The sequence below is a fragment of the Entelurus aequoreus genome, linkage group LG20, assembly GCF_033978785.1.
Source record: "Entelurus aequoreus isolate RoL-2023_Sb linkage group LG20, RoL_Eaeq_v1.1, whole genome shotgun sequence".
NCBI classification, from domain to species: domain Eukaryota; kingdom Metazoa; phylum Chordata; class Actinopteri; order Syngnathiformes; family Syngnathidae; genus Entelurus; species Entelurus aequoreus.
In genome coordinates this window covers 48269888-48283832 of record NC_084750.1, presented here as the reverse complement: position 1 = coordinate 48283832, position 13945 = coordinate 48269888, and the positions used below count along the sequence as shown (strand labels likewise).

At 43.1% G+C, this 13945-nt stretch overlaps 3 protein-coding genes across 7 annotated transcripts in view; 1 reads left to right on the top strand and 2 right to left on the bottom strand.

The window, feature by feature from the left end:
• LOC133636327 (zinc finger protein 37-like) overlaps window positions 1-13945 on the bottom strand; it is a 497781-nt gene that overhangs the window by 60321 nt on the left and 423515 nt on the right. The window lies entirely within an intron of this gene.
• The window catches only part of LOC133636328 (gastrula zinc finger protein XlCGF57.1-like), a 346899-nt gene that overhangs the window by 125734 nt on the left and 207220 nt on the right, over window positions 1-13945 (top strand). The gene's annotated exons all lie outside the window — the stretch shown is intronic.
• On the bottom strand, window positions 9517-13135 carry LOC133636322 (uncharacterized protein K02A2.6-like). Its single transcript, XM_062030218.1, has 2 exons — window positions 9758-13135; window positions 9517-9692 (listed from the first exon to the last, which is right to left on the bottom strand). The coding sequence occupies exons 1-2, from the start codon at window positions 12803-12805 to the stop codon at window positions 9654-9656; spliced, it is 3087 nt and encodes a 1028-aa protein (XP_061886202.1). The 5' UTR covers window positions 12806-13135; the 3' UTR covers window positions 9517-9653.

Sequence of the window (13945 nt, the reverse complement as noted above, 5' to 3'; positions counted from 1 at the left end):
TATCAAAACACGTATTGGTATGTCAGACTTAGCCTTGTCTTGGTTTAACTCTTATCTTACTGACAGGATGCAGTGCGTCTCCCATAACAATGTGACCTCGGACTATGTCAAGGTAACGTGCGGAGTTCCCCAGGGTTCGGTTCTTGGCCCTGCACTCTTTAGTATTTACATGCTGCCGCTGGGTGACATCATACGCAAGTACGGTGTTAGCTTTCACTGTTATGCTGATGACACTCAACTCTACATGCCCCTAAAGCTGACCAACACGCCGGATTGTAGTCAGCTGGAGGCGTGTCTTAATGAAATTAAACAATGGATGTCCGCTAACTTTTTGCAACTCAACGCTAAGAAAACGGAAATGCTGATTATCGGTCCTGCTAGACACCAACATCTATTTAATAATACCACCTTAACATTTGACAACCAAACAATTAAACAAGGAGACTCGGTAAAGAATCTGGGTATTATCTTCCACCCAACTCTCTCGTTTGAGTCACACATTAAGAGTGTTACTAAAACAACTCTCTCCTTTGAGTCACACATTAAGAGTGTTACTAAAACAACTCTCTCGTTTGAGTCACACATTAAGAGTGTTACTAAAACAACTCTCTCCTTTGAGTCACACATTAAGAGTGTTACTAAAACAACTCTCTCGTTTGAGTCACACATTAAGAGTGTTACTAAAACAACTCTCTCGTTTGAGTCACACATTAAGAGTGTTACTAAAACGGCCTTCTTTCATCTCCGTAATATTGCTAAAATTCGTTCCATCTTGTCCACAAGCGACGCTGAGATGATTATTCATGCGTTCGTTACGTCTCGTCTCGATTACTGTAACGTATTATTTTCGGGTCTCCCTATGTCTAGCATTAAAAGATTAGAGTTGGTACAAAATGCGGCTGCAAGACTTTTGACAAAAACAAGAAAGTTTGATCATATTACGCCTATACTGGCTCACCTGCACTGGCTTCCTGTGCACTTAAGATGCGACTTTAAGGTTTTACTACTTACGTATAAAATACTACACGGTTTAGCTCCAGCCTATCTCGCCGATTGTATTGTACCATATGTCCCGACAAGAAATCCGTGTTCAAAGAACTCCGGCTTATTAGTGATTCCCAGAGCCAAAAAAAAGTCTGCGGGCTATAGGGCGTTTTCTATTCGGGCTCCAGTACTCTGGAATGCCCTCCCGGTAACAGTTAGAGATGCTACCTCAGTAGAAGCATTTAAGTCCCATCTTAAAACTCATTTGTATAATCTAGCCTTTAAATAGACCCCCCTTTTTTAGACCAGTTGATCTGCCGTTTCTTTTCTTCTCTCCTCTTCTCCCCTGTCCCTTGCGAGGGGGAGTTGCATAGGTCCGGTGGCCATGGATGAAGTGCTGGCTGTCCAGAGTCGGGACCCCGGGTGGACCACTAGCCTGTGCATCGGTTGGGGACATCTCTGCGCTGCTGACCCGTCTCCGCTCGGGATGGTTTCCTGTTGGCCCCGCTGTGGACTGGACTCCCGCTGATGTGTTGGATCCACTGTGGACTGGACTTTCACAATGTTATGTCAGACCCACTCGACATCCGTTGCTTTCGGTCTCCCCTAGAGGGGGGGGGGTTACCCACATATGCGGTCCTCTCCAAGGTTTCTCATAGTCATGCACCGACGTCCCACTGGGGTGAGTTTTTCCTTGCCCGTATGTGGGCTCTGTACCGAGGATGTCGTTGTGGCTTGTACAGCCCTTTGAGACACTTGTGATTTAGGGCTATATAAATAAACATTGATTGATTGATTGATTGAAGTGAGAGCGATTCGGACCGAGAAAGCGACAATTTCCCCATTAATTTGAGCCAGGATGAAAGATTTGTAAATGAGGAAAGTGCAAGTGAAGGACTAGTGGGGAGTGGAAGCGATTCAGATAGGGAAGATGCTGTGAGAGGCGGGGGTGACCTGATATTCAGCTGGGAATGACTACAACAGTAAATAAACACAAGACATATATATACTCTGTTAGTCACAACACAACCAGGCTTATATTTAGTATGCCGCAAATTAATCCCGCATAAAAACACCTAGGTGTTTGTTATCCTAGCTCCTAGCTACTAGCTAGTTATAGCTCGAGCGGGTTATATGATTTGATTTTTTGATTTTGATTTTTATTGAGGATCCCCATTAGCTGGTTGCCTCAACAACCCACTAGTCTTCCTGGGGTCCACAATTCAATACATTTACAAGTAAAAGCATATAATTATAACTACACAATACAGAAAAAATAAAAGCATCAATAAAAAACAAGCAAACAATTTACAGTCACAGAATAATAATTACCATATAAATATAACTACACAATATAAAACCAAACAAATCATCAATGAGCAAACTGATTTAAAAACTCAGATAAAATATTACTCTCTTTTTAAAAACCTGTTTACTTTCAATGCTGGTGAGAATTCGAGGCAGGTTATTCCAGAGCGATAAAGATCTATAAATAAAAGATTTCCGCAAAGCATTCTTCCTGGGACGAGGGAGTACAAAATGCCCCTCACTGGATGCCCTGGTATTGTGATTATGTATAGTGCTACTGTGAACTATTTGGGCCATGAGAAAAGCAGGAGTTTTACTACCGGTTACTGATTTGAACAATAGGAAAGAGAAGCATGCATTTGGTTCACATTGGTTCTTAGTGAACAACCAAGAACCAGCCTTGCTGCCCTATTCTGGACAATCTGGAGCTTACTGACTGTTTTGTGGACGGGATCCCATCCATAAAACCCGCAATTACAATTCAAACACCTGATCAACACACACACTCACTCAGCCCAAAGGACCGTTCACCTAACCCAAGGTTCATAAAGCTTATAATATTTTACCAAAGTTATGTACGTGACACGCACGTACGGGCAAGCGATCAAATGTTTGGAAGCGCGTGGGTGGGACCTGATATTCAGCTGGGAATGACTACAACAGTAAATAAACACAAGACATATATATACTCTATTAGCCACAACACAACCAGGCTTATATTTAATATGCCACGAATTAATCCCGCATAACAAACACTTAGGTGTTTGTTATGCTAGCTCCTAGCTTGAGCTAGTTATAGCAAGCGATCAAATGTTTGGAAGCGCAGCTGTGTACTCACGGTATCGTGTCTGTGTATCCAAATCAAAGTCCTCCTGGTAAGAGTCTCTGTTGTCCAAGTTCTTCGATCTTGACTGCATCTTTCGGGAATGTAAACAAAGAAGTGCCGGCTGTGTACGTGTTGCTGCTGACTTCCCTCGCAAAATAGACGCTTCACATCGACAACTTTCTTCTTTTCCTGCTCAGCTTCTTTCTCCATAATGCAATGAACAAATTGCAACAGATTCACCAACACAGATGTCCAGAATACTGTGGAATAATGACATGAAAACAGAACTATTTCTATTGACTTCAATGGGGGAGCCATACCTGTGTTCTACTGGCTACGTCACGCGCATACGTCATCATCCAAAGGCTTTTCCAACCGGAAGTTTAGCGGGAAATTTAAAATGTCACTTTATAAGTTAACCCGGCCGTATTGGCATGTGTTGCAATGTTAAGATTTCATCATTGATATATAAACTATCAGACTGCGTGGTCGCTAGTAGTGGCTTTCAGTAGGCCTTTAATAATGACTAGTTAAGAGCCAATATGTTACTAATTTGCATGTTAATAAGCAACTAATTAATGGTGAATATGTTCCCCATACCAAAGTGTTACCATGTTTTTTTACTGGTGCACAAAATGAAGCGTGCATGAACATCACCTTGTTCAAACAACAAAACCAACACAGTGCATAAACTCACAACAAATTACACACCTGCAAATCAGTCAAATGTTGCCAAATCCGTAATACGCCGATAGGGAGAAGTTTGTATTTACACAATGAGTCGTGTCTTGACCTCTGCCGAACCCCTGAGGCCGACTCACCGAACCCCTAGGGTTCCATCGAACCCAGGTTAAGAACCACTGGTCTAGATTATAAATCATGTTTCTCTTATGTAGTAGAATGTTGTGGAAATAAACAGAGAAGTTGGTCAACTTTGACATCCAACTTAGACCTGGAGATGGCAAGAAAGACACAAAAATACACTCTTTTGCACCCACTCTTTTTAAACCCTTTGCGAGGATTAATTTTTCATCTAAACGGGAAGATATGAACATCCCATCAGTCGGCATCCCAGTGAGAGCAGACATTGTATGCTTAAAATGAGCAAGATATGTAAAAAATAATATCCAGTTTTGAGTTAGCGCGCGTCTGGCTGGCTGTTTTCGACGTGGATCTGTCGAGTTTGGCAATCGCCTTGTGCAAAGCCAGCACATCTTTTTGGTGCTTTTTTGGCTTCGCTGTGTCACTGTGCCGTGACACTTTGCAGCTTGTGTCGATCGGTGCTGCGAGCTAGCACACAGAAGCCGGCTAGCATTAGCAGCCTGAGATACAGAGGTGGATTTTTTTCCTTCTGTTGCTGGATGTGTCGGCAGATCATGTGAATGTTTGAAGTGGAACTAAATGTGATCTCTGAAAGGGGTACACATTATTTCCAAAGCAGGGCCCCCATCCACATATACAATACTAGTACATATCTGATGAAAAACAACATTATTTTGTTATTGTAATTATAAGTGTGCCAAATCCCCTATATTTGAACATTATCTAATGGAAATGACTGCTGTCTGATAATCACATTAATAACACAATAACAATCATGTGTCTGACTACACCTATTAATCACTATTAATCTAACACGTCATGTTCATGATGAAATATAAATTTAGTAAACATGTGAGAGTAAGAAGTAAACAAACCTGTTCTGTGTAACACAACTTGAGGTTTCTTGAAAACAGCGTCCAGTAGTTGACGTAGTCTTTTGTTCTCTTCTTTCGTCCGAGAAAGTTCCTCTTTGTACTCTGCTATCGTTCTTTCACACATTTTCACACAATCACAACACTTTACACTCACACTTGATCTTAACTAAGCGATGTGTTGATCAAATCCGCCTCTCTTTGTTAGCAGCTAACAAGCTAAGCTAACTAGCACGCTAAGCTAACTAGCACGCTAAGCTAACTAGCATGCTAAACTAACTAGCGCGCTAAAACAAGTAGCAAGCTAAGCGGGCCTAATAATGTCCAAAGTTGAGTGAGACGAGTGGAGTTTATCCTGACACGGAGGATGAATAAAGTGTAGTTAGTAGCGAGGCTTAGAAGCGTGTGTGGAGTAAAGGAGGACTTTGCTGCAAAGCGCATATCCTCCGCGCATGCGTCACTTAGGGGCGGGGCCAATGAGTCATAGTGATGGGCAAGTTATGAACGATTCGTTGTAAATGTATGTTTTCATGGTGTCTACACAAAAAAGCACGGCAACAAATGATCCATCCATCCATTTACCTACCGCGTGTCCCTTTCTGGGTCGCGGGGGGTGCTGGAGCCTATCTCAGCTGCATTCGGGCGGAAGGCGGGGTACACCCTGGACAAGTCGCCACCTCATCGCAGGGCCAACACAGACAAGTATATAAACTGTATTTGACTTTAAATCAGATAAATATCATTCAACAACAACACAATTTGCAGACTATAATTACTGCTTTGCTGCTTTGCTGCCTTTACTGGTGTAAAATTCTGCATCCAAGAGATCACAACCATTGCAGCCATGCGTCCAAAACATAACATCATCTTGCAGGGACATAAGGACAAGCAAAAGTAAAGTGTCTGTTGTTTTACAATGTAATAATCTATTTAATAAGAAATGTTCAGTGAATACCTTTTTTTTTTGAGTATTTATTGGGGGCCTGAAAAGACAAAGGCGTCTGTTTCCAGGAGAGTGTCACCTTTTATCTTAGCTCAGGAATGCATGGGGGAAGGAAGGCTTGGAGACAAGCGGGAAACTCTTAGTTAGGAAAAGTGTAGCTGCTGACAGAAGCACATTGTATATATGTTATATCATTTCATAGTTGCTTAGAGTAAATAAATACAATGTATAAATATAGGTTCATATTTACATATAATGTGATTAAAAATGTGTTTCCTTTGGTTAATTCATGCAAGTATATGTTAACTTTATTTCTGTTACAAAACCCATGTCAATTGGAGGGGAACATATTTTTTGTTCCGGTTTGGTCACATTGTTGGGGGGACAATTAATATGTGACGGAATAAGGGAAGCAGCATGAGACAGCAAGCATTCGATGTAAGAGGTTAAAGGAGTCTCGGCTTGAAAATAAACTTTATTCCCTGGGAGTTTGTGAGGCCAATGAGGTATGATTCTTTCTGATAATGTATGTGAAATCAATGTGTTTTATGTTATGTGATGTCAGACTAATTGTAAGTTGTGTTTTTCTTATTTATTAGTTCTGACGGCATTATTTTGGCATTGTTGTTCACGAGAAGAAGGCGTGGCTGAAATAAAAGTTGGACCTTGAAAATTGCTGAATGTCATCGTATCAAATAGGACACAGATGGTGCTAAATCTCTCTTACACAGTGTCAGTCACTTTACAATTTTGGGGCCCTGTTGCTCACCAAAATACTGACTTAATGGACCACAATGGAAACAAGCCTTTTGGCTTTTGGTGCCATCCATTTGCCTTTTTAAAGCATTACATGGATTACATTCTTTAAAGGCCTACTGAAAGCCACTACTAGCGACCACGCAGTCTGATAGTTTATATATCAATGATGAAATCTTAACATTGCAACACATGCCAATACGGCCGGGTTAACTTATAAAGTGACATTTTAAATTTCCCGCAAAATATTCTGCTGAAAACGTCTCGGTATGATGACATTCGCGCGTGACGTCACAGATTGTAGCGGACATTTTGGAGCACCATTGTGGCCAGCTATTAAGTCGTTTGTTTTCATCGCAAAATTCCACAGTATTCTGGACATCTGTGTTGGTGAATCTTTTGCAATTTGTTTAATGAACAATGAAGACAGCAAAGAAGAAAGCTGTAGGTGGGAAGCGGTGTATTAGCGGCCGGCTGCAGCAACACAACCAGGAGGACTTTGAGTTGGATACGCGCTACCGTGAGTACGCAGCTGCGGCTTCCAAACATATGATCGCTTGCCCGTACGTGCGTGCCGCTATGTGAATGTCACGTACGTAACTTTGGGGAAATATTTGTGCTGTATGAACTTTGCGGAGGTGAACGGTACTTTGGGCTGTGGGATTGAGTGTGTTGTGCGGGTGTTTGAGTTGTATTGGCGGGTTATATGGACGGGAGGGGGGAGGTGTTTGTTATGTGGCATATTAAATATAAGCCTGGTTGTGTTGTGGCTAATAGAGTATATATATGTCTTGTGTTTATTTACTGTTTTAGTCATTCCCAGCTGAATATCAGGTCCGACCCGCCTCTCACAGCATCTTCCCTATCTGAATCGCTTCCACTGCCCTCTAATTCTTCACTCTCACTTTCCTCACCCACAAATCTTTCATCCGCGTTCAAATGAATGGGGTAATCGTCGCTTTCTTGGTGCGAATCGCTCTCGCTGCTGGTGGCCATGATTGTAAACAATGTGCAGATGTGAGGCGCTCCACAACCTGTGACGTCACGCTACTTCCGGTACAGGCAAGGCTTTTTTATCAGCGACCAAAAGTTGCAAACTTTATCGTCGATGTTCTCTACTAAATCCTTTCAGCAAAAATGATCAAGTATGACACATAGAATGGATCTGCTATCCCCGTTTAAATAAAACAAATTCATTTCAGTAGGCCTTTAAGATGTCAATAAACTTCTCAATCAATCAATCAATCAATCAAATCCCCCACTTGGCCGTCAGTGTCCTGTCCGTTACAACTTCTTCACAACTCCCCAAGATAGGAGACACTTTGGAAGTGGACCCCAGGGGCTGGCGTATGTATGTTTATGTGGTGTTTTATGAGCCCTCACATTCAGTGGATGTCAGCATGATGGGACATTGTTTACCAGAGACTGGCTGGGTGAGGACACACAAGGCCCACGCAAAACAGGAACAACATTATTTCTACAAAACACCAATTGTGATGCACCATTAGATACGGAAGTGAATTAATGAACTCATATTATGTTTTGCTTATGGTGAAGGTTTATATTCACCTTGGAGAAAGCCAACGACCAAGTTGAAGTAAATAGTAGTATTTCAGTTTGAGCACATAATAAGATAAGACCCCTTAGTTTGACATTCACAGGTGGGCTGGATCACTCCTCATAGGGAAGAGGCCCTAATTTTGATTTCGGAATACAAATTAGCAGAGGTGTGGACTTGAGTCACATGACTTGGACTCGAGTCATGAATTTGATGACTTTAGACTGGACTTGACAAAATGTAAAGAGACTTGCAACTGGACTTAGACTTTAACATCAATGACTTGTGACTTCACTTGGACTTGAGCCTTTTGACTTGACAGGACTTGCTCCTTTCCCCAAAACCGAAAGATTAAAAAGTTTTTCAGGAGCGCTCCGTATCGTTCATTGTTTACGTGCCTGTCTGTCAGTAAAACATCCAATCAAATTACATCCACGTTATTTTCGTCCCACAGCATTCATCCAATCAAATTGCAGGAACACCAACGAAGAAGAGCTCTCAAACAACGCACCAGTGAGGAAAAATGATGCCAAAAATGTATAAAGAATGGCTCAGGGACACAGAGAGGTAGCGTTGCTGTCATGTTTACTAGTCATTCAGGAAGTAAGCCCCAGCCCCAAAGCACCCTGGGATATGTAGGCATAGCCTACCACTACACCTCCCCTTCTTAGTTCAGCAACAACATATTCAAACACAAACTAATAAGCAAACTTATTCAAACATTTTAGATGAACTTAGACCACTGTAAATGAATAACTCTGACATAGTATTACAATCATCTTTCGCTTACACTTCTTTTTTTTTTTTTTTTTTTTCCACAAACAAGAACTTGAAATACTTTAGAGTTCTACAAAACGCTTACATTTCTTTTTTTTTTCTTTTTTTTTTTTTTCACAAACAAGAACTTGAAATACTTTAGAGTTCTACAAATCAAGTCTCTCAGGAGCCTTTGTCACTCTGCCTGACCTGGTGACTTGTGGTTGTCCAGGAGGAGTACCTGTGGCTCTGAGGTGGATTCTGTTTCTCCTCAGAACGCCCCTGTCAGTCTCTACCAAGTATGACCTTGGTGTGTGGGCATTTCCCAATACAGTCCCAGGGGTCGCTTCCGTGGTGACCCACACTTTCTGTCCAGACGGGAGCTCTGGGAGCGCACGGGAACGGTGGTGGTGGTTGTAGTTTGCAGCTTGCTTGCGTCGCCCTTCCTCATCCTTCTGGCGAAACTCCTGCAGCTCGGGCCATTTAGGGTCCAGCTTGCTTGAAGGCTGCGGCAGCGATGTGCGCAGGTTCCTCCCCATCAGCAACTGCGCTGGTGAGAATCCGTGCTCTAGCGGTGTGGCTCTGTATGCCAGTAGTGCCCTGACTTGGTCAGTGTCTTTTTCCCACAGCTTCTTGACAGTTTGAACAGCACGCTCCGCTTCACCATTCGCTTGTGGGTAGCGAGGACTGCTCGTGACATGTGTGAAGCTGCACTCTTTTGCAAATGCTCTGAATGCCTCCGACGAAAACTGGGGCCCATTGTCAGAAACCACGGTCTGTGCGTAACCATGATGACTAAAAGCATCTTTCACAGCTCCAATGGTGGCCTCAGATGTCGTAACTCTGAGCTCTGCCACCTCGATGTACCTAGAAAAATAATCAACAATAAGCAGGTAAGTCTTTTTGCTCCATTCAAACAGGTCCATCCCCACCTTTTGCCATGGGCGATCTGGTACTGTGGTCTCCATCAGCGGCTCTCTGTACTGGATTCTATATTTTTGGCACGTTTCACACTGGTCCACTGCCTCTCTGATGTGGGCAGTGATTCCAGGCCACCATACCGATTCCTTGGCTCTAGAGCGACATTTGGAGATTCCTTGATGACCTTCGTGAAGTTTAGTCATGATCTCCCTTCTGAGTGCTTGTGGTATCACCAGTCTCTCGCCTTTCATGAGAAGGTCATCTGCAAGATACAGGTCTGCTCTGACCTTCCAGTAGGGGGCAACGTCTGGCCTCAGCGTGTGTTTTTCCGGCCATTCTGTCAGACAGTAGTGTGACACTGTTTTGCATGTTTCATCTGCTTGTTGTGCCCGTTTAATTTCTTCCAATCGTGTGTCTGTAGCGGGGAGTGAGGACACAACAGTATTCACAAACACCTGGACCTCTCTTTCAAGTTCCAAGTCACCAGGTGACATCTTGTCCTGAAGCGGCGCTCTAGACAGCGTGTCTGCAGTGATGAGGTTTTTCCCTGGGACATGAACAATGTCATAATCATACCTCAGGAGTCGCAGACGAAATCTCAGAACCCTTGGTGGCAGATCATCCAAACCTCTGGTGCTCAACAGTGGGACCAGGGGCTTATGGTCTGTCAGGAGTGTGAAGTGTAGACCCTGCACGTAGGAGGTCAGTCTTTCGCACGCCCATGTTGCTGCCAGCGCCTCCTTTTCAATCTGCGCATAGCGCTTCTCTGTATCTGTCAGTCCTCTTGAAATAAACGTCACTGGTTGCCATGAGCCATCAGCCTGTTTCTGCGTGAGAACAGCACCTATTCCGTATGCTGATGCATCTGCTGCTACTTGAGTCTCTGCTGCATTTGAATATTTAGCAAGTGCTGTCGGTGAGCTCAGTCCTTCTTTCAGCTTTTGAAAAGCAGTCTGTTGAGGTTCCCCCCAGACCCACTCATTTTTCTCCCTCAGTAGGTCTTTCAGGGGCACGGTGACAGTAGCCAGTTGTGGCAAGAATTTGGACAGGTAATTTGCCATGCCTATTAGGCGGCGCACATCCTCCGCGCATTCAGGCTCTGGCATCTGAAGAATCGCTTTTGTTTTGTTTGGGTCGGGCTCGATGCCTTTTGCCGAAACCTTGTGACCAACAAAGATCATGTGCTCCTTAGCAAACTCACACTTCTCGTTCAAAGTGAGGCCTTCCTCCTGCATTTTCTGGAGCACACTGTGCAGTCTTTGGTCATGTTCCTGTCTGTCACGGCCATACACAAGAACATCATCTGCATGACACAGCACGCCCTCAAAATCCTCCAACATTTGTGACATCCTTCTTTGAAAATGTTCTGGAGCGGATTTGATCCCAAAGGGCAGGCGGTTGAACAGATATCTCCCAAAAGGAGTGATGAATGTGGTTAATGGTCGTGATTTTGGGGTTAATGGGATTTGCCAAAATCCAGATCGAGCATCTAGTTTTGTGAAAACCTTTGCCTCTGACATCATCGCAAGTGTTTGGTCGACGGAAGGAAGAATATGGCGTTCTCTTTTCACTGCTTTGTTTAGCTTTGTGAGATCTACACAGATCCTGAGTTTGTCCTGCTTTGGTTTTGGAACCACAACCATTCCAGAGCACCAAGCCGTTGGTTCTGTCACTTTTGATATGACTCCCATAGTTTCCATTCTATCCAGTTCTTCACGCACTTTCTCTCTCAGTGGCAGTGGGACCCGTCTGGGTGTTGAGAGAGCATAAGGTGTCGCTCCTTTTTTCAGCTCTATGCGGTACGGCTCCTTCAGCTCACCAAGCCCATGGAACACCGCTGGATACGCTGCTTTGAAATCTGTTTCAGGCTGTGTCGCTGTGACAGCCTCTGCTCTGTGAACCAGTTGCATGGCCTCTATGGCTGGTAGTCCCAGAAGTGGTTGTGTCAGTCCTGCCACAACATAAACATGTTGGTCTGTAAAGAGGCCTTTTGCCAGCATTTTCCCCTGGAAACAGCCCTTTACATTCAGGGGGTTGCGTCCCGGTCCAAACAGTTTCTTAAGTGGTTTCTCCAACTTGCCATCTCGTGTTGGTTTAAAGACACTTTCCGGTATGGATGTCACGTCAGCTCCTGTGTCGATTTTAAAATTAATGGCTTCCCCGTTGAGTAGTATATTTTCCATCCAAGGCCTTGTAGTCTGTGTTTGCACCTCACCTAGAAAAGCATAGTCCTCCTGATCATTGTCACCGTCTGACTGGCACTCTGTGACTGTGTTTACTGCTTTCCCTCTGAAACAGGCCACTGCATAATGTCCAATTTTGCGACACTTGCGACATTCTACATCTTTAGCTGGGCAGTCTTTCCATGCATGTCTGCGTCCTTTTCCACATCGGCCACACTCTTTTTCTCCTTGAGTGTCTGACCTTTGGCCTTTGTTTGAGTGTTGAGGCTTTTTCCCCAGGCGCTGAAACCTTGTCTGAACAGCATCTAAATTTATCTTGGAGTCTCCTTCTCCAGCAGTGTTGTACATTAATGTCTGTTGTTTCTTAACAGTTTCACTTTGTCTCACTCTTTGTATTGTCTTCACCAGGGTCAATTCTGAGTCCATCTGTAGCTGTTCTGACAGCCTCCTGTCATTTATTCCAACCACAATTCTGTCTCTTATTAGCTCTTCCTTCAGATCTCTATAGTTACAATGTTCTGCTAACTTGTGCACAGTGGTGATGAATGCTTCTGCACTCTCTCCATCTTGTTGGAACCTCATGTTAAACTGGGCCCTTTCAAAAATCACATTGTGTTTTCCCACACAGTGCTGCTCAAATGCTTCTTTAACTGTATCATACTTCTTTTTGTTTTCATCAGTCAACGGTAAAACTGCCAAAATATCATCTGCTGCATCTCCCATAGCATAGAGAAGTGAATTCACCTGATACTCCTCTTCTTTCTCTGTTAATCCAGATACAACACGAAATCTCTCAAACCTTCTGATCCATCTTGGCCATCCTGACGGATTTGAGAAGTCAAATGGTTCTGGGTGTGATATTTGTGTAGATGCCATTGTATATTCCCTTAGTTGTCGATCAGGAAAGGTTTGTGTAGCTCAGCCAAGTCGCAGGCTTTTTTTTTTTTTTTTTTTTTTTTTAGCTTAGCAACTTTTCTTCACTTATCTCCGTTTTTATTGTCAGCACTGAGCTTCCTCCAGGCTATATTCATGAAGAGATAACATCCACCGCTTCACAGGAGTATAAAGTTATAACTTTTGAGTTCTTTTTCACTCTCTGACACCATGTATAAAGAATGGCTCAGGGACACAGAGAGGTAGCGTTGCTGTCATGTTTACTAGTCATTCAGGAAGTAAGCCCCAGCCCCAAAGCACCCTGGGATATGTAGGCATAGCCTACCACTACAAAAAACAGTTTTGTTCGTGTATTAAAACTACGACTTGGTCAACAAAAAACTAATTCCAGTATGCAAAGCATGCGGTTTGAAGATTACAGACGGAGACGCAACAACTTCCAACTTGGTTGGACATGTGAAGTTGCACAAAGAAGGGTAAGTTTTGAATGTAAGCTAACGTTTATTGGCTAAATAACGTGACTTTTATTTGCTGTGTAGTTAAATGAGTGAGGCTGTAAACTCACTGCTAACGTTATAACCATAGACATCTTATAAGTAGACTCAGCATGGAGCGCTACTGCCTACTGGCGCTGACGAGACGCGGGGCCGCCATCTTGGAGTGGTGATCCGCTCCACTCAGTGCAATTCATTTGGCAGGAGCAATGAACTGTCAGCACATTTAATTCATTTTACCTCACTGAATACCACTCATTTTCACGTCATACGTGTAGCTATGATAAAGGACACATGTTTTATTATTCATAGTTAGCTTAACAGTAACAGAATATTCTTATTTGCTATAAGTGACCAGACCTCCCAGATCAAAAATGGGAATATAATCCCAGAGAAGGGGGGAAAAAAACGGTCAGCTATTTTTAAATTGAAGAAACAAAATGATTAGGTTATACATACATGCTACATAAACAATGTATGAATACATTAGATATCTATATATCTTATAGACTGTATCTCTGTTGCTGCAGCAGCAGAGAGTTGATTTTGTCTTGACACTTTGTATTGATATTTTTATTACATTCTTCCCTTAAATGATCATGTTTACACTGATTGTTTTATATGTATT

Excerpts from the sequence above, each read along its gene's own strand:
- LOC133636322 (XM_062030218.1), bottom strand. The coding sequence starts at position 12,805 with ATGGCATCTACACAAATATCACACCCAGAACCATTTGACTTCTCAAAT. Across the intron at positions 9,693-9,757 it reads CAGATCGCCCATGGCAAAAG|GTACATCGAGGTGGCAGAGC; the intron begins GTGGGGATGGAC and ends TTATTTTTCTAG.